General features: G+C 37.9%; 3 protein-coding genes across 5 annotated transcripts; 2 read left to right on the forward strand and 1 right to left on the reverse strand.

The window, feature by feature from the left end:
* Window positions 1-927: 927 nt before the first annotated feature.
* LOC149399653 (putative pectinesterase 53) lies at window positions 928-2,411 on the forward strand. Its single transcript, XM_089610336.1, has 4 exons — window positions 928-1,310; window positions 1,387-1,576; window positions 1,734-2,176; window positions 2,261-2,411. Exons 1-4 carry the CDS (start codon window positions 1,003-1,005, stop codon window positions 2,409-2,411), a joined length of 1,092 nt encoding a protein of 363 aa, XP_089466462.1. The 5' UTR covers window positions 928-1,002.
* Window positions 2,412-2,503: 92 nt separating this feature from the next.
* Window positions 2,504-6,408, reverse strand: LOC149399654 (PHAF1 protein At3g51130). Its single transcript, XM_089611951.1, has 15 exons — window positions 6,094-6,408; window positions 5,499-5,581; window positions 5,285-5,359; window positions 5,093-5,160; window positions 4,912-5,017; window positions 4,763-4,823; window positions 4,497-4,663; window positions 4,144-4,206; window positions 3,981-4,028; window positions 3,765-3,878; window positions 3,583-3,682; window positions 3,435-3,499; window positions 3,198-3,302; window positions 2,951-3,002; window positions 2,504-2,712 (listed from the first exon to the last, which is right to left on the reverse strand). The coding sequence occupies exons 1-14, from the start codon at window positions 6,194-6,196 to the stop codon at window positions 2,955-2,957; spliced, it is 1,206 nt and encodes a 401-aa protein (XP_089468077.1). The 5' UTR covers window positions 6,197-6,408; the 3' UTR covers window positions 2,504-2,712; window positions 2,951-2,954.
* A 6,371-nt stretch (window positions 6,409-12,779) lies between these two features.
* LOC149399655 (zinc finger CCCH domain-containing protein 44) lies at window positions 12,780-19,748 on the forward strand. 3 transcript variants are annotated; one of them, XM_089611187.1, is made up of 12 exons: window positions 12,780-13,474; window positions 14,043-14,122; window positions 14,436-14,620; window positions 14,754-15,675; window positions 15,781-15,908; window positions 16,374-16,433; window positions 16,517-16,567; window positions 16,732-16,802; window positions 17,027-17,184; window positions 17,290-17,430; window positions 17,497-19,248; window positions 19,285-19,748. In XM_089611187.1, the coding sequence occupies exons 1-12, from the start codon at window positions 13,137-13,139 to the stop codon at window positions 19,548-19,550; spliced, it is 4,152 nt and encodes a 1,383-aa protein (XP_089467313.1). In that variant the 5' UTR covers window positions 12,780-13,136; the 3' UTR covers window positions 19,551-19,748. The 3 variants fall into 3 exon arrangements, with proteins under 3 accessions (XP_089467313.1, XP_089467311.1, XP_089467312.1); XM_089611185.1 differs by having other exon boundaries at window positions 17,497-19,748; XM_089611186.1 differs by having other exon boundaries at window positions 12,782-13,474; window positions 17,518-19,748.
* The last annotated feature ends 488 nt before the right edge of the window (window positions 19,749-20,236 follow it).

The raw sequence follows: 20,236 nt of genomic DNA on the forward strand, positions 1-20,236 counted from the left end.
GTCAACAAATCGTGTCATTTATTAACATATGTCAACAAATCAACAAATTTTCTAGTGTTGTCATTTATTAACATATATATATATATATATATATATATATATATATATATCAACAAATCATCAAACTTTTCAGTGTTGTTATTTGTGGACATATTCTCTCTCCACTTTTTATTAGTAAAATTGTCCAAATTATTATTTTGGTGGAAAATAGGAAACGGATTATCAAATGATAGTAGATGTGTCGATTTCTCTTAAACAATTACCATTTGGGTAATAAATTATCCTACCATGAGTACAAAAAAATTTAAATATGAAGTCTTATTTAGTCATATTCTTTGCGAACTGAGTTTTCAGTATATATAACTAAATCAAGTCTTATTCCATTTAGTTGTCTTCTATGGTCAAATTTTTTCTTAATTATTTTCAAAGCACTGTCTGATTTGTCTAAAAAATGATGACACATGCACACCCCAGTCACTCATCACAAGAACCAAAAGATTTTAACGCTCAAAGCCAGGAGATTTTGGATTTGCTGTTGACAAATATTCAATTTTCATAGAATATATACCGTTGTTTAACAAATATTTTATTTAGACATAAGTAACCATATAACGTCAATTGTAATAATGTCAATGCATGCATGGTATACACGTATGTGTATGTGCATGTGCATGTCACATCATGGATATGGTACCGAGTTCAAAAAGAGAGATGAGACAATAGGTAACGCCATTTTACTGGAAATTAGTCAGTGCTTCCAAAGTTGCTCCTTGGAATGGAAAATAGAGACAAGCAATGTACAGCTAATTCATGTCAGATATCCAGTTGCATTTTTTTTTTCCCGTTGTAACGCCTTTGTTTCACAAGACTACCTATCACCTTCAGCTTTTACAAATTCATCAATCTCTAATTTGTTTGATAGATAAATAAGGCATTATCACAAACTTGGCTCGGAGGTAAAAATAGTTGGTTCAAAAAAAGCTTCTTCCAAGTTCAAACTAAATGACTACTTTGACGAAAATTTTTCTGGTGATTTTTGCATTACAATTACATAGCACTATCGGCTCTTCGGCGCGCTCTAACGTGTCGAAATCGGTCGAGGAAGGTTTCAACAAATGGGTGAAGAAAATGGGCTCTTTCGAACACTCTTCATTCCGAAAACCGACCAACAAGTTCCGTCCTTGCTTGACAATAAAGGTGGATAAAAACCCGAGATCAGGAGGCTTTACCTCTGTGCAAAAGGCGATCGATTCGGTGCCAATCGTCAATGGCTGTAGAGTAGTTATTTGTGTTGGACCAGGAATTTACAGGTAAAGGTTTGCTAACTTTCCATACCACTAGTTGCACTTAAAAGAGCTTGTAGTTACATTTTCTTGGACAATGCAGGGAAAAAGTAGAGATTCCAAGCACCATGGCTTATATAACTCTGGAAGGTGCTGGGTCACATAGAACCATCATCGAATGGGACGACACGGCTGACCGGCTCGGACAATCCGGGAAACCTTTGGGCACGTTCGGCTCCGCGACTTTTGCTGTTAACTCTCCTTATTTCATAGCCAAGAACATCACTTTCGAGGTAAAAACGAAAAAAAAAAAAAAAAAAAAAAAAAAAAAACCTCGACGACCGGAATTGTAGTTATGGATATAGATGGCCATATTGGGGTATCTATCTTTCATATTTGGACAAGAATATGTAGGAAAATTGAATCTAAATTTTCCAAGTTATTCGACAGAACAAGGCTCCATCGCCCCCGTCCGGGGCTCTAGGGAAACAGGCGGTGGCGTTCCGGATCTCGGCGGACAAAGCGGCCTTCTTGAATTGCAGGTTTGTGGGGTCGCAAGACACTCTCTACGACCACATCGGACGGCACTACTTTGAGAACTGCCACGTTCAAGGCTCGGTCGACTTCATCTTCGGCAACGGCCTCTCGCTCTATAGGCGGTGCCGGCTTCACGCCACCGCCGATAGCTTCGGAGCCCTGACGGCTCAGAAGAGAGAGAACATGCTTCAAGACACAGGCTTCTCTTTCGTTCAGTGCACCGTCACAGGCTCGGGCGCTCTCTACTTGGGCCGGGCTTGGGGTGCCTTCTCTCGGGTCGTCTTTGCCTACACTTACATGGAGAAGATCGTCACCCCCGAAGGATGGTACGATTGGGGAGACAAACACAGGGACTTGTAAGTCATTCCTAGGACCCTTTTTCTTTATTCCATTTTTCGTCAAGTACTTTGTAGTAATGATGGGATTGCTTTGCTTTGTAGGACTGTGTTTTACGGGCAGTACAAGTGCATGGGACCTGGAGCTGATTTCGGAGGCCGGGTGTCTTGGTCCAGAGAGCTCACTCCAAACGAAGCAGCACCGTTTCTTTCTTTTCGTTTTATTCACGGCCGTCAATGGCTTCCGGGGTTTTAGTTTACGACTCTTCGTAGAGAACAATACATATGTGCTCTGTTTCTTTTGGCTCGACTTGGCATATTTACTACCAGCTTTTGGACAAATAGAAGGACAATAATAGGGCAATTTGGAACTCTTTTTTTTACACTCTTTTAAACACGTACATCATGTACAAGTTTCAACAAATAATAATATGTACAAGTCAGTTGCATAAACTGTACAATTTTAGGCCATGACAACCTTTCTTATAAACAGGTGCTTTTCTGCACACTTCATTGCTTGCTTACCAACTTGATTATTATCAACTGGCCAAACCCATCTGAACCACACACACAAATAATGTTATAGCGATAAATAAAAATAACTGTGGTGGTATATAAAACCAAAATTTCTAAATCTGATATGACTGCCGTGAATAATTTATCTACTCTAATGCGAGCTGGAATCGAAATTTTCATAGCTTAAAACTGTATTATGAGACTTTCTCAGTTGAGTCAAAGATTTGAAATTAAGTAGGGGCCACAATGATGAAAAAAGAGTGCTCAGATGCAACGTACCGTATCAGGACTGGAAGAGTGTTACAGTTGCTATGTAGCCATTTTTCATAACCTAGTGGTGTAAACATTGCACTTGTTAGTCAAAGAGATTTCATGTGTCTCTTTCAAATTCAATGCAACTATTATCACTAGCTTCTGCTTTCACTTGCCCTCAGCTTTTTTCACAATCCCCTTATCCCTTAACATGGGAAGAGACTATTTGAAAACATCATAAAATGCAGTTATATTACTAATGGACGAAACTCACCTCAAATGCTGCATTTTGATATCCATACACGAAAGTGGATCCAAACGGGTTGCTCGTAGAACCTTGCGTTTGAATTGCAGCGCGGCCACAGTCCCCAAGTATTTCCTGAATTAAAGGTAGGGCATTTCAACCATTTATAAATATAGTAACTAGGAAAAGTGTGTGATAAAATTCTTGCGGCTATAGGCAGGATTGAATCATATTAACGAAAATTTGAAAAATGTAAAAACATTCTACCTTTACTTGTTCCCACTTGGTGCTCGGCGTTATTTTATATTTTGGATCTTGAAAAGAACCCCCAACTAGAAAATAAGGCAGATTTCAGTTTCAAAGTCTTCAACTTTAATGATACACTTATGAAGTTAAAATATACAAAAGAACTTACGACTAGAACCAAATATAACAAAATTGCACTTTATGTACGAATTGAAATCGGCGTGGCCAGGGAAGTTAGTGTGCAAAACAAACTTCTTGACTTTATGCGACTGCAAACAAGAGACGACTATCAGAGAAATGGGACCCACGAACATATCACACAATGATCCAAGGCGAGAAACAAATCAATACCTGCCCGTCAAACAAGATGTCCAGACCTCGAGTGAAATAATTGTAAAAATAATCACCACAAAGTGTTGTTCGTGGGCGAGGATCCGAAGCTGAATGAATAACCATTTGGTCAACCTAGACACCAAAAAAATAAACCATGAATCTTCACTGTAACCATGACAATACTGGTGCCAGTGCATAAAAGAACAACACACTAATTTTTAAATTATAAAATGCCTGCTTTTGATGGATTCCACAGGGACGTCCTAATTCAGTCCAAACATCCTGCATCAAAAAGGAACCCGTTATAAACATATAAATGAACTAGACACTGGATATAAATGGAAAATGTTTCCAAACCAAAAATGGTCAACTGGGGATAAATGGTAATAAATCTTGCCTGTGGGGATGCGCCGAAAGGAATGTGCTGGCCACCAACTGTGAAATATAACTCCTCACCAAGCTGGCATGAAATTTAGTCGATTAGATTGACTGAGTATGGTCAACTGGGGATAATCGATGTACAAAACTTGATAACATAATCAGCAAAAACAAATCAAGTCGTGAAACCAACACCCTCAAACTCTTGAATCTTCCGAACTGTGGTTCAAGTTGAACTCCCTTAATACTAAAACCTTATATCAAGATATATTTAGCGACCAAGCAGCAATAAAAAAAATATTATTTCTATATTATCAATAGTGGTATTAATTCATAGGAGAGCTGAGAGCAGCAGTCAAGGTCGAAGCTAACCTTAATGTGCACTTCCTCCATGTACAAGCTACCTGGTGGTAATGGTGGAGTTGAGGCTCTTTTCATTAGAGATCCTACACCCACTTTTTTGTCTGTAGAACTATCATATACAGATACACGGCATGTAACTGGTGTTGTACCATCTGGAAACTCTAGTGGTAATTCAGCTGTCATCAATTAGAAGGAAAAAAAAAGGTATATAAAACGTTAACAATTACTGTTTGAAACTTGTACCAAAAACATATTTAGAAATGTTGATATTGTACCTTCCCCATCGTGGCAGCAATCTGTATATTGGCTTGGAATAGGAAAGGCAAACGATAACCCCTAATTCACAAATCATATTCATTTCCAATTAAAATATAAATAAAAAAATTGATTAAGAAAACTCAAATGCATGGTAGAGTTGACATACTGGGTAGAATAGTGTGTAAACTCCTCTATCTTTGTCATAAACTCCAGGAAATGTTGGGCCAAAGAGAGCGTATACGGCAACGAAAGTTGCCAGTGTCGATGGTCCCCTGAGAGTTCAAACATGGGGAAAAAAATTAAACATACCCATGATACAAAACCTATCAGCAAAATTCATTGCTTACCCAATAAGAGAAGTGGCGTAACGCATTTGCAACCTCTTTATGTCAAAAATCTCAACAAGACGTAGCCTCTACAACATATAATGTTAGATCATTGTCAAATCACACTGTAATGTGCAACCACATGAAAACGACAAATCTTGACCTCTAGGAAGGACGGTCAAGATAAACTAATGAATACAGTGACAAGTTTACCTGCGACCAGGGATCAAACCGGAGATGAAAACCGTGATCAGGAAAGCTAATGACAATATCCAGTTTTAAAGGATCCTACAGAATGTAATGTGAACCAGTGCATCAGTATAAAGATATCCCATTGTGTTAATTCCAAGAAAATGAAATCTGAATAGTGTCAAGCACTTGATTATAATCTCCCAAATCCAAGCTTAACACGAACACTGAAACATACCTCGTCAAAATGTTTCACATGAACCACGTCATATATTGTGGGCTGTTGTTCAATTTGAGCAAAAGCCTCGCAAATTGGCATGCCTGAGTAAAACGGAATTTTAATCCTCATCGTCAGTACTAACATAATATTAGCTACTAAGCCAAACACAACCATGCCTGCTTATTAATCATTCTTAAAACACTGCTAAATTTTAATCGCCCAAATAACTACAATCATACAATTCGTCGCCAATAAAGCTACCAAGAAATCAAGATTAAGCAACTAAATTCGCAATAAAGTCTTAGGAGATTTAGGAATATGCACAAAACTTCACGATCAATCAACACAATCAAATCGCATCGACTAATCCATCACCACACTTACAAGCGAAAATCAAGGGTTTTAAGAACTCAAATTAATCTTCACTACAAGACCACCCCCAAAAAAATTATATATCCGGAAACAACGAGACAACACAATTTATTCGCAAAAACACTCCAATAAACGCGAAGTTTTTATAATCCAATCAAAAGGCACAAATTCGACTCAACTGAATCGCGAGCAATAATAATTTTAAAAAGGCCGCAGAAACCAAAAATGATGGTGAAAATACCGAGCGAAAATGGACCGATTCCGAGACCGGGACGAAGATCGAGGACAATCGCGCCCATGGCCGTGCCTTCACAGCGTCGTCTAGGTCTCTGCAGATTGTTCATTTTCTAGGGAAAATCCTGGCGATCAATTTTCTTTAATGGGGAATTTATGGTGGCTTCTACAAGAACATTAAGATCTTCCAATAGACTGGCGAAAGGAAATAATTTAGTAGCTTTGAATTCTTATATATAATTACACCGGAAAAATAATATTTTTTTCTTTCATTTTATTTTAATTTAAATGATTTGTAGTTAAGAAGGAATTGATTTTTTTTTTTTTTTTAAACTGTAAGAAGGAATTGATGGTTATGTCGTGTCTCACACCGCACGTAATGTGAATGTCCACTTTGGTAGGACCCAACCATTAGATGGAATGGAAAATGAGAAAACCTCCACTAAATTACACATTTATATGCCCAAATGTATGAATACAAAATTGTAAAAAAAAAAAAATGTAGTTCCTAACATAACTTAGTTGGTAATTTCACAACATTTTCAAAGTGAAATTCGTGAGTTCAATCTTCAATTGCAGCAAAAGTGCTTTAAAAGAAGTCAAGAAAAAAAAATTGAAATTAAAAGAGTCCTGATTTAATATGTGAGTGGCTGTAGCCTGTAATACACTATAACGCACTTAAAACTATCCATATGGAAATCGGGAATGAATCTAGTCTCATCTCATATTTTATGAGAAACGGGGCTCCTAAAACTATTAAAAATCGTACTAAAAATTTTTGGAATTATTTTTTACGAGACCGAAATTTCTCAATACAATATTTTACGATTGTAGGAGTCTCATTTTTCTTATCTTTTAATAATTATTTATTAATTATTTCAATTTTAAAATAACTTACATGAATAATAAATATGAATAAAAAATAACTAAGTACCAAATGGGTCCAACGTGGTACCAATAATACGATAAATGAGATATCGAGGGATCTCATATGCCAGTTTTAAACACAATAAATGGATATTTAAAGAGTTTTGATGGAAATAACACGAATTAAGCGTACAATAATTAACAAACAAGTTTTGGATAACTAGTAATTAAAATCAATAGAAGATAAGCAGTATAAACCTAATTCAAGTATCACTGAGGCTAAAACTACGAATTTACCGGAACGACGTAGTTGGAGCTTTGGACACGAATAAAAAAGATCTGAATATGTGAAAGCTAATCTCATTGAATATATTATTTAACCTATTTTGAGTGAATAACAAACCTATGCAATATTATTGCTCTATCGTATTCTAATCATATTAAAGCAATCACGCTCTATATGGACAATATTTCAAACAGCTACACAATTAACTAAAATTTTATACCAAACTAAATCAAAATTGTGATGATTTATATATGAGCATGACAATCTACTACCTCTCAATTAGTAAACAATCACATAAATAATTGATTAATCATTAGAAAACATTCATCACAATTGAAATATAGGATCCCTGAAATTGAAATAAATATGCATTGAAAGCCTCGTTTTGACGTATTTTGACATCCAAATGATTTGAAACATCGTGAAATAGTCCATTTAAAGTCTAAACAACGATATTTTGATAAAAATAAACAAATTACCACAAAACTACGAGTATCATTTAAAGTGAAAAAAATAGACGGTACGTAGGTACAAAATGCACTTATCAGATTCAATGTCTAGACTCCATGTGTTAGAAGTTGGCTCAATATAAGAAGCACTCTTAAAGACCCTCTTATTATGATCCGTGGAGGTAATGATCGGTTTCATCAATAAAGAGTTCATAATTTAACGATCATTTAAACCACAATATCTCACGACGCTAAAGACAATATTTGTATGAAGGAATGTGGTAAAACTATCGAAAATGAGAACAATCATATTTTTTAAAATTAAATGTATATGGCCAAATTACGAAATAGTGATAAAAATTTGGTTATATAAAGGGAAAAAAACGTGTTAAACCACTTAAATTTAAGGATATTGTAAATTTTTATTTCCACATGTTTGATATAACATACATGAAATAATTATTAAAATTATATAACATATGATTGGACGAAAAAAGCTTAAGTTAAATATAACATCTAGTTGTTATGATTATGGAAATTATAAAAAATGAGGAATATTTTGGTTAGTGTTAACAAAGAAATATTTACAATTAAAATACCTTTTCGTCTCATATAAATTGTATTTTTAAAGCGTAAGATATTTTATTTTAGAATTTTAAGTTGAAAATGATAGGTATTTTATTAAGAATCCCTCACCCGAAATGAGTTATTAATTGATTATCCGTTATCTAATCGTATCATACGAAACTAGACTATAAATAATAAAAATTAAAATAGACTTCTAAACATTTATTGTGGTTTTACATGTAGTTATACAACAAAACTAGAATAAACATTTAAAACCTCATTTCTAATTTTTCTACGTTGCAAAAGTGGTTGCACACGCAAGAGATTATCTATCGCAGCCGGCCCTAACCCTCTCTGCAAAAAAAAACCCAAACACCAGAACATCCAGATCTCTCCCCTGGGGCCAAATCCGGCGGAGACTTCGGTCACCGATTGGGTTTCTCTCGGCTCCGGGGGAGGAAGTACGGCGGATCTACACCGACAAAAGGAGTCAAGAGCTGTGTGGTGATGGAGGTTTTGTGTGACGGTTTGAGTCATGTTTTTTGTTGCAGCGTGGTTCCTCGGTGGCAGAGGCATGGCGGCTCGGTTCATCGACGACGGAGGCTCGTCTCCTCGGCGACGGCGGTGCGGCTCGTCTCCTCTGCGCCGGCGGTGCGCCTCGGAGCCTCTGCGTCGGCGGTGCGCCTCGGAGCCTCGGCGACGGCGGTGCGGCTCGTCTCATCTGCGTCGGCGGTGCGGCTCGTCTCCTCTGCGTCGGCGGTGCGCCTCGGAGCCTCGGCGACGGCGGTGCGGCTCGGAGCCTCGGCGACGGTGGTGCGGCTCGTCTCCTCTGCGTCGGCGGTGCGCCTCGGAGCCTCGGCGAAGGTGGTGCGGCTCGTCTCTCGGCGACGGCAGCGCGTCTCTGTGCCTCAACGACAACGGAGGGGCTCGGCTCTTCGGCGACAGTGGGGCAGCGTGGTTCATCGGCAACAACAGCGTGACGTGGCTCTTCCTGGCCATCTTCCTCCCATCGTATCGGTGTTGACTCTCGTGTGTCGGACTCCGGTTCCGATTTTAGATTTTCTTTTCAGTCTCAGTTTGTGTGTGAAACTTTTAATTTATTGTTGTGATTTGCCTGATTTGGCTTATTATGGAGGCGGATTAGCCGTTGTCTCCGTTGTCGTTTTGGATTTCCTGTTAGAGTTTTCTCTATGCAGGCAGAAGAACCATCTTCTTCTTGGTCACCGGATCAAGGTTGATTGGATTTCTCCATCATCCGTTATGGATATTTTGAAAGAGCCATATATGTGCTCGATTTCTCATGTGCTCGTTGTTCTTCCTTTTGTCGGAAGTATGCACAAAATTACGCGATTATCTGAACTTAGTGTTAGATTCACTTCGACTTAGGTTTGTTGTGTTCCTTGTACTAAGATGTAATTCTCCTGTATTTCTGGGTTTTTTACCCATTTCTTAATGGAAATCCATTTCTATTCAAAAAAAAAAAAAAATTCTACGTTGCCTTCGTCCATGTCGGCAAATACCATGTGGGATAATTAAGACTTCTCAAAATAAATCCCTCCGTCCAAAGTCTAAACTCAAAACCAACAACATTGTGATTTTTGTTGTTTTGAAAAAAACATAATGGTGATTTGACTGTAGAATTGAAAGGGAAGGTTTGCTAGTTTTTTCAGCGCTGAAGAAACAGAGAATCAGGAAGGAAAATAAAATCAATTTACAAAAGCGGGACCCACTTAATTTTGTAGCTTTTCCTAACACCCACTCACCACGTGGTGCTCGAGATTAGAGAAGAATCAAAGTCACAAAGCCCCGCGTTTGACGCTTCTTTCAAGTGAAAAAATACCAAAAAAGAAGATAAAATAATTAAAAAGGGTTTGCACCAATACCCTTTGATTCAGTAATCAATGACACAGTGACCCCTTGGTTCAGGTTTTTGTTTTGAATATAATTTTATTATCGGAGTTTAAGGGTTTGTTTGGTAATTAACTCAAAAAGTTTTTGTTTTATATTTTCTAATTTTTGTAGTTGTACTGAAAAATTATTTTACAGTTGTTTTTAAAAAGCTGTTTGTTACAGTTTTCATTTTTGTTATTGAGAAATTGAAAAAACAGTTTGGTACAATTTTCATTTTTGTTTTTGAAAAAATGAAAAAAAATGAAAACTATTTGGTATACCTTTTGAAAAAATGAAAAAAAATGAAAACTATTTGGCGGTGATGGTGAGGCTCGGTGGTGATTGAAGAAGATGGCCGGATTTTTTTTTTTTCAAGTCTCGCGCGCGGGTGAGGAGAAGGAGGAGAGAAGAGAAGAATTTTTTTTTTTTTTCCAAAAACACATTTTATTTGTTTTCAGTTTTCTTTACTCTTTTACAAAACAACTTCAAAAATTTTTAAAATTTTTTTCCGAAAACACAACCAAACGCAACTTTCTTTTTTTGTTTCCAATTTTTTTATCTCAAAAAGTCAAAAACTCTTTTGCAGTTGAGAACCAAACACAACCTAAGATTACAAACTCTACTGCGAGATGAATATCCTCCAAACAAATCATTTCATCGTCTACAAAAAAAAAAAGAGCATAAATTATTATACATAAAGAACCAAATTAACTTCTAAAGAAATATGTGATAATTTTATATATGAATAAATAGACAACAAACTAGATACATATAAAAAATATGAAATTGAACTCATTTAAAAATAATAAAAATGTTATTCTAGAACTTGAACCATTATCATTGATAGTGAACTTGCATGAAGATTATGAGTTAAAAAACCATGACTAGATAAAATGAGTTGCAAATGATATAATATTTAAGCACTTTGAAGATTTTCGGGATTGATACATTGCCGTTAAACTAACGCGGTCGAAATTTGGTAAAATTTCTCTTATTTGAGAGTATTTTGTATCGTACAAAGTTTATTGGTAAACTTGAGGTCTTTGTCTAACTTAGACAAATTAATTTTTTTTCCGTAATGATTAGATCAAGGATTGAAATACCTACGACCGATTTCGTGCCTATGGTCTCAAAAAACGGAAATTTGCGGTGGTCGATGGGAATTACGACGGAAAAAATGTGGAAATTTACTTAAAAAAATGCCGACGGAAATTGCGGTACCGACGAAAATTTCGATAAAACACGGAAATGTCGACAAAAATAATGTTGCATAATTCTTAATATAACAAATAAATTAGTTTCAAACGTACACATAATAAGTTTAAACTCAAAATTCAAGTCTCCAACACACGTAATAATTTCACACATCATAAAAAAACATAAACAAAAGGTCAAAAACACTTAATAGGTTCAAAAATAAAGATAAGTTCAAAATACATACTAAGTTCAACATAGATAAAAAGATTCAATAGTAGGTTGAGTGGCGGTGTGGTTGATAATAGCCCCCGGTTCGTGCTTTGAGGTCACAGTAGTCAACCCATTAAAATAAATTCGAATTATATCAAAACAATAAGAAATTCTAACTTTGAAATATAAATCTCAAACATGAAATAAATTCGGGTTCCATAAAAAACAACAATAAATTCTAACTTTTAAATCTAAGTCTCAAATATCAAATAAATTTGGATTCTATTAAAAAAAAATTGAGAAAAACATATGTGAACCACACAACATAAATACACATACTTCATTCAGCAAGATTTTTCCAAAAAAATCAAAACGATTCGATTTCATCACAAACTCAAACTGTCGGCACAAAACAGTGAGAATAACACGAAAATTTCGGCGACATTCCCAAGAAATGATGAAAATATTATTGATTTTGCATAAAAGACATGAAAATAATGTGGGCACGGTCAAAATTCCGGAGAATGTCGACGAAAAAAATACGTGAAACGATAAATAGTCAATTTTTTTTATCGATAATGTTCAAAAATCGAAATTTCGACGTTATTCCCCGAAATTTAATTTCTTGGATTATATATCTGCGGAGTATCTTCATTGACTTTGTCTTAAATTATCTTATTCTCGACCGTCTACATAGACAAAATAAGAGAAAGGATAAAAGAAAAATTATCATGACCTCTCTTCATTAAGAAACTTATGACTTTTCAATTTTATTTTCTTCATGTAACTTTATTAAAGTTGATCTTATCATTTTATTAAGAAAAGATTAGCTATTCAAATGCAGCTGATAAAAAAAAAAGTCAAACCAATCCGATATTTGAATTTTTCTTTTTCTTTTGAATATACCAAATTTACTTATCTGATAAATGAAATAAACACATATAAAATATTTTTCAAAATTTTATCTCACTCAAATTTGCGTACTCTACTTACACTTTCAAAAATACAATTTTCTACGGCACGTCTTATACTAATAGTAGAAACTTTTTGATTTTTATTTTTGTGGCTATGCATGACTCATTATGCATCACTCCACTGGAAGAACATAACCGCGTTAAAACGATTTTTTAGAAATTTGAACCTGATATTATAAGATAAGTAGTTTCAGAGACCATTAATGCAAAACAAATAAATAAACATAAAAAATAAAAGATTAAAGAGAAGAAAGGGAAGAAAAAACAGCATTCTTTTCAGCCAATCCCGAGTGACCGTCTTTTCGGTCTCTTTACTTTCTCTCTCTAAGAAAAACCTTCTCATCATCATCTCTCTCTCTTCTTTCGAAGAAAAACGCACTGTCAAACCCCAAAAACCCAAAACACAGACCAACGTGACAATGCCATCTCACATCCTCGCGCGTCCATTTCTCTCTCACCTCCATAGCCGCGTCAACTAGGGTTTCTCAATCTTTATCTCTGCATCGCTGTTCGTTTTGTTTGTCACTTGGTAATTTTGTTAGTTCTGGTTCGAATTCGACGAAACTGGAAGGGCTCTAGGTCTTATCGCCCGGCTCTGCTTCGGAATTTCATGGAATCGTCGCGGCAAGAAGCGCAAGCTTCGAGCTCGAACAGGAGTTGTGATCACGTCCATGGCGGCGGCGATCGGAGCAGCTTTGACCGACCGGCGGAGCTCATGAGTGTCGATCAATGCGATTCCAAGCTCGTCGAAGCTCCGATCGTTGTCGCCGGAGGATTTGGAGGAGGAGCTGCTTCGCCGGCGGTGGAGGTGAAGAGGAAGCGAGGTCGGCCGCCGAGAGGAGCGACGCCATCGTCGAGGAAGACGACTCCGGTGACGGCGGTGGAAGAGGAAGAAGATGTTTGTTTTATATGCTTCGACGGTGGGAGTCTCGTGCTATGTGATCGCCGGTGAGAGCTTCGCTTGAGTTTTGTTCCTTTTGTTTTTTTTTTTTGCCTATTTGGTTTGATGAAATTGGTTGCCGAGCGAGTAAGCTTTGAAAGACAGACGGGAAGACTGGATGGAGTTCTAGATGATTGGGAATTAACAACTACTCTCTATAATTAGAAATATTTTTTAATTACCTTTGTGAAATTTAGGGTGTTTTATCCGGACTTGTAGTTATTAGTATTGAATAAGCAAGTTATTTTGTTGAATTCAGATAGTCTTAAGAAACTAAATTTGGATACTTTCTATATTGGGACGATTAAATGAATTTTTGAGGCGAGCTGAAATGCTTGTTGATTGAGCTGCAAATTTGATTGTTTCCATTGGAGCTGAGTTTAGTTGACTTGATTTGAACCGCGATTTTGGTTCATTTGATGATATTTGATTTATATCTTGAAAATTTATGTTGTAATTTGCTTAAAATGTCTTCTTTGCTCTTGATTTTTTCTCCTGTCGGAGGAGTCAAGGCGACTTTTTTTCCCCCATTTTCTTTTATTATTTAAGTGAATCATTTGAATTGTTAATGTTTAGGAACTGCCCTAAGGCATATCATCCAGCATGTATCAAGAGAGACGAATCATTTTTTCGATCAAGAGCTAAATGGAATTGTGGTATGTTTCATACAGTTTGCAATTTAATATTCTTGTTTTTTTTTTTTGGTTGGGTGTTTATTCGTCTTGATTATTATCACCATGATAGTTGCTGTTTCGCTTGTTGTGCTGCAAAAAAGAAATAACCCATAAACAGTACTGCTTGGTAAATGGTTATCAACTTGGATGTGTGTATTTCTGTAAATTTATTTACTTTTGCAAGCATTGCCATGCAGATGGTAATATTTTACATACTGGTTTTTACATTTCTTCTTTGAGATAACTTTCAGCGCAGGAGGTAAAATGTTTGTGTTGCTTATTTTGCATTTCTCAGGTTGGCATATATGTAGCACCTGTATGAAGGCTTCCCATTATTTGTGCTACACTTGTACATTCTCTTCGTGCAAAGGATGCATAAACAATGCCGATTATGTATGTGTACGAGGGAACAAAGGATTTTGTGGAACGTGCAAGAGAACTATATTGCTGATTGAAAATCATGAAGGAAATAAAGAAGGGGTACGCTTATTTTTGTACCTGTTCACCTTGTTATCACCATCTTTGATAATTAGTTTCATTTGTGTTTTTAATCGGGAGATAAACCTATGCGAGGGAGGGTTTCTATTAACTAAAAACTGTGTGTCTTGTGCAGCCACAAGTTGATTTTGATGACAAAACCAGCTGGGAGTACCTCTTCAAGGTCTATTGGGTTCTTTTAAAAGGGAATCTCTCATTGACATTAGATGAGCTCCTGAAGGCTAAAAACCCGTGGAATCCACCTCAAGTTTCCGCTTCTAATTGGGGGTTCTCTAGTGGACTTAATGGTGGAATCAGAAATGGATGTAACATTTCTGCAAACTCTATTCCCGACCTAGAGGTTTTAAATGCTAAAAGAAGAAAAATTAACACGAAAACTAATGTTCTTGTAACGGGGAATTCTTTGGGTATTGAAAAACACGGTGGTGATACAATAACACATCTCAATGGTGACACCAATTGGGCCTCAAAAGAGCTCTTGGAGTTTGTTGCTCATATGAGAAATGGGGATACATCCGTGATGTCCCAATTCGATGTCCAGAATTTAGTGCTTGACTATATAAGGATAAATAATCTTCATGATCCTCTTCAAAAATGTGAAATTGTGTGTGATTCAAGGCTTTCAAACATGTTTGGTCAAGCCCGTTTGGGTCACATCGAAATGCTAAAGCTTCTGGAGTCTCATTTTCTCATAAAAGACGATCACATGGTAGGTAGTATGGAAGGGATTGGTGTCGGTGAATCTGTTGGTAGCCAAATGGAATCCACTGGGGACTATAATAGCCAAATGACAACTGTCAATGACAATAAGCGAAAACTTCGTGGAAGAGCTGAAAAAGGATCACCTACTAATCCTGATGCATATGCCAAGATTGATGTTAACAACATTAAACTGATCTACTTGCGGCGCTGTTTGTTGGAAAATTTAGTTGACAATGCTGAGAATTTTCACGAAAAGGTTGTGGGCTCAATTGTGCGGATACGGGTTTCTTGCAGTGACCAAAAGCCGGATATGCATAGGCTTGTGCGAGTTGTTGGTACTAGTTTTGAAATTTCTTAGCTGTTATTTCTCTAATTTGTCTGCACTGCAAATTGTTGAAACACTTTTGCAATGTTTTGATATCTTAATACTTCTTGTGCAGGTACCAGCAAAGGTGCAGAACCTTATAAGCTCGGGACAAGGAACACCAATCTGATGCTTGACATCTTGAATTTAGACAAGAAAGAAGTTATGGCAATCCATAGGATTTCAAATAAAGAATTCTCTCAGGTGATTTACTTTTCAATAAATATTTGTCTTTTAAAAAAATAAAACTTTATTGGCTATTCTTACGCTTTAAATCATGCTGCATGGCATACATTTAGTGGAATTTTTTATTTTTTATGTTATTCAAGTTAAGTTGTCTAGTGGGGATTGAGATTAGCAAACTTTTAAGTATTTTTCCCCTGCCTGTTAATATTCTGGATTTAATCTTGTGTTCTTGCTGCGTTCTCGTTACTTTTATCTATATATTTTATTTTTTTGGAAGTTCCTGAAATAAATGATCATGGACCTCGGAAGTCTTTTTATTTTTATTTTTATTTTTTTTCCTTCCCCCTTTTCCCTAATCGTGTGTTCAGCTAAAAAGCATGGAGATTTTAGGTGATTATTAGTTGGTGTAGAATCTAAAGCATCAACAAGAACCATCAGCGTATCTGTTCATTAACTAATTCATTTGGGTTACTATTCTTTCAGGAGGAGTGTGAACGTCTTCGTCAAAGTATAAAATTTGGGCTCATTAAGCGGTTAACTGTTGTAAGTGCATACGCAGTTCTGCTTTATGTGCAAATTATAAACATTATGTATACCTCTAATGAAACCGTTTCTGCTTGGCCCAGGGTGAGATCCAAGAGAAAGCAATAGCTCTTCAAGAAGTGAAATTAAATGATGTAAGTTCCTTTACTTTTAGTTTTTTTGGAGACAGATGATTAGATAATCTATTCCGCTCTATTCTTTTTCAAATAGCCAGTTACTTAAATTTATTACCGTCTCGTAATTTCTAAACTTTTTTTTGTTTTTTTTTTTAAATTGTGTCTAACACGACACTGTCTAGTGGATCGAAGCAGAGAAATTGCGCCTTAATGATCTGCGTAACCGAGCAAGTGAAAAGGGGCATAGAAAAGAATATCCTTTGTTTTATGTGCTTGAAATCTTTCTGTAATTAAATTTTCTTGATTCCATTTTTTTCCTTTTTTAATTAGATGCATATAATTCATTTCTCTGTGCATAAATTAAAATTCAGTTTCACTTCATTTGAAGAGTATATAAATATATATATATATATATATATATATATATATAATATTCTCTGTGGAATTGAAAATGGATAGTCCTTGACTTTGTCGCACATTGAGAGAATGCACGGAGAAATTGGAGCGTCTAAACTCACCAGACGAACGTAAGCGTATGCTAGAAGTTCCTGTAGTACACTCTGACCCAAGCATGGATCCAAGCTATGATTTTGATCACAAACCCAGTGAGCTACATCAGAACAAACAAGTTTCTGGTATTGGTTTAGACTTTGGATATAGAACCATTTTTTTTCTTCTCTATTAATGGGGTTTTCATTTGGTGGTTTTCCTTTAATGTTATTATACTAATACCAACGCAGATTATAAAGCAAAACCTAGAAATTCAGGCGTTGGAAGAAAGAAAAGGGAGTCAACTCCCGCAGAGAAAAAGAGAGAAAGCAAAACATCAGGAATGAAGGACTTGAATACACCAAAGCAAGAGGCTGATTCTACCGATTCAGGTATCATTACTGATTAGAGTAGTCAAGATTTGATGGGATGTGATTCATATTCTGACGCTCTAGAAGTTTCATTGCCTATTTTCACAGGGACAGAACAGTCTGTGAACGATTGGGAGACGTACAAAATATGGCACTACCAGGACCCAACAGGCAAGATTCAAGGTCCATTTTTTATGGCTCAGCTGCGTAAATGGAGTATAAGCGGACACTTTCCTCCACATCTGAGGGTATGGAGGCTTAATGAGAAGCCAGAGGAGTCTATTCTTTTGACCGATATTTTGGATGGTTTGTGCTCAAAAGATCAATTAGTGGAGATAAACGTCAATATGCCACAGCAGGAACGGGAAGCAAATGCTGTCTCTAATGAAGAAAAGAATAATAATGATAATGCTGGTGATAGTGGGGAAAACGAGCGTGTGGACATTAATCAAGGGAATGATGAGAGTGTTGGGCGGAGTGTGAATCTTGATCTGAATGATCAAATCAAGAATTTTGATGACAGCAATGAGGCCATCAACACTGACGGCTTGGGCTCCAATCCGCCTAGTAGCACTGCGGCTGTGTTTGCAAATCCGAGCGATGGGAACAGTACGAACTTACCGGTGGACTTGGATTCACTATTCGATGAAGTCTTGCCAACTCAGCAGCCCCAGGTAAGCACTTCACGATCCACTCTTGCTTTGCTCGAGAAACAGACGTCGCTGCGTGATTTGAATGACGATCGAGAATCTGAAAGAAACTCTGACCGGAGCGAGAGTGTTTGGCAAAACACCGACTCTGAAACTAGAAATATTCAGGGTAGCGAAAACCGCTCCGACGGTGAAGCTCAGTCGGGCCAATCTTCTGGTCAAAGCTGGAGACAGCCACTAAGTAGCAGTAGTCCCGTAAACAAGGATTCCGAGACTCTGCCCAAATCACTAGAAACGTCGGATCAAACCCAAACAGGTTTCGATCTTTCAACTCCACCAACTATGACCCCTAAGCCGAGCAACAGAAACGAGATTCCGGAAGGTCAAGCCGAAGAGACAAATAATAAACAGTCTGGTTCTCCGAGCATTGTTCCGGGGCTAAGCTGGAGCACCACGTCGAGTTTAGTGGCCGGGTATTGTCCCGGTCCGGCCACCAAAACTTCCGTGGAGGAATGGGATCCGAGCCTGGTGGCTGCTGAAATCGCCGGAGAACACGTAAAAACTCCGGCTTCAATCAGCGACCACCTGACTCCCTCTTCCCCGTCCCACCCTCACTCGAACTCGTCCAGCTGGATCCCCGACCCCGACGAATTCAACTCCCTACTGAACGAGTCAGTCTCGGACCTTCTGGCCGAGGTCGAAGCCATGGAGTCTCTCCACGCTCTCTCCTGCCACAATGTGGTCAACTCCGGCGGGCCCGCGGAGTTGCCGAAGGCAGACTGTATCAGCCCGGCGGTCGAGGGGTTCAGCCCCGCACCGGAACCCGGGAAGGGCGACGCTTTGAGCTCGACCGCCGAAGTACACTTGCCAGTCTCGCAGTCCAACTTCGTGGACGAGCTCTTCGGGGTCGGGAGCGACAGAAGCCCCGAGGCTTGCCCTCCTTCCATAAGCCCCGAGACCGAAGGCGACGCGAAGCACAGCGAAGTCTCGGTCGACCAATGGGACGGAAGCTCAGGCATTCCTCCGGCAGCGGCGGCGGCGGCGGCGAGCTGGGACGTTGAGATCTCGGAGACGCCGTGGAACACTGATTGGGGAGCCGTTGGGAATGGAGTCATGGATTGGAACCCGCCTCCGCCTCCGCCTCCACCGCCGGCCCCCGTGATCGTGGTGGCTCCTCCTCCGCCGCCGCCTCCCGTGATCGTGGTGGCTCCTCCTCCGCCGCCGCCTCCGGCACCGGCGCCGGCAACGGGGGGTATTTTGGGAAGCCAACCGAGGCACGGCTCGAGCAGATATTCCCCGAGGGATAGGGCGTACCACGGGAAGGATTCGGGTTTCGGGAGAAACCGTAGTGCTTGGAATAGCAACCGGCAGCCGTATTTCGCCGGAGGTGGAGCTCCGGTCAGGGCTCCGGCGAAAGGGCAGCGAGTTTGTAAATTCTACGAGAGCGGGTACTGCAAGAGAGGCTCGTCCTGTAGCTTTTTTCACCCTTGATTTCTTGCCACGGAAAATCAACTAGAGACGTTTGTTCTGTGTAATCATTAATTTAGGTAATTAAAGAGAGAAGGGAAGAAGTTTGTCTTCCTTGCCAATGTTGTAATTTAACATGTAAAAGTTAATTTAAAGCCAGTCCAATCAGGTGGCATAAATATTCATAATGTATTGTTATAGAATTCATTCCATTTTTAGGTCTTGGATCGGATGGTCTAGTGGCTCCTAAGTTTCATCATTCATGTTTGTGGGCGGCTTCGAACTCGGTTTTTCATTATTGGTGGAATGAAAAGGATACTTGATATATTTTATGGACATTTTTCATTCAAGTGCTCGATAGATACATGTAAAGTTTTTCAATCGTGTAAGTGCACAATAGATTTGAAAAGTAACTTAAAACTAAGATTTTACGATACAAATATGTAGTAAAGTTTGAAAAAGTAACAAAAAAGACTAACTTGAGTACAAGAAAATGTTCGTGAAATCTGTAAAAAGAAATCTGATAAAACTGGCGTTAAGAGGTTATTGATTGACGAAAAAGACGATTTAATTCATATTTTTGAGAATTAAACTGCTTACAACCATAGTGCTATCATCTGACATGCATCTAATGTTACAACGTCGTTTTTTCGATAACAAATTTTTCCGTTACCCTTTTGATGGACTTTGAGGAAATTGAAAACCTCATA

This window comes from Urtica dioica, chromosome 4, assembly GCF_054948205.1.
Source record: "Urtica dioica subsp. dioica isolate 48M chromosome 4, U.dioica_male_clone48M_v1_H2, whole genome shotgun sequence".
Classification (NCBI taxonomy): Eukaryota; Viridiplantae; Streptophyta; class Magnoliopsida; order Rosales; family Urticaceae; genus Urtica; species Urtica dioica.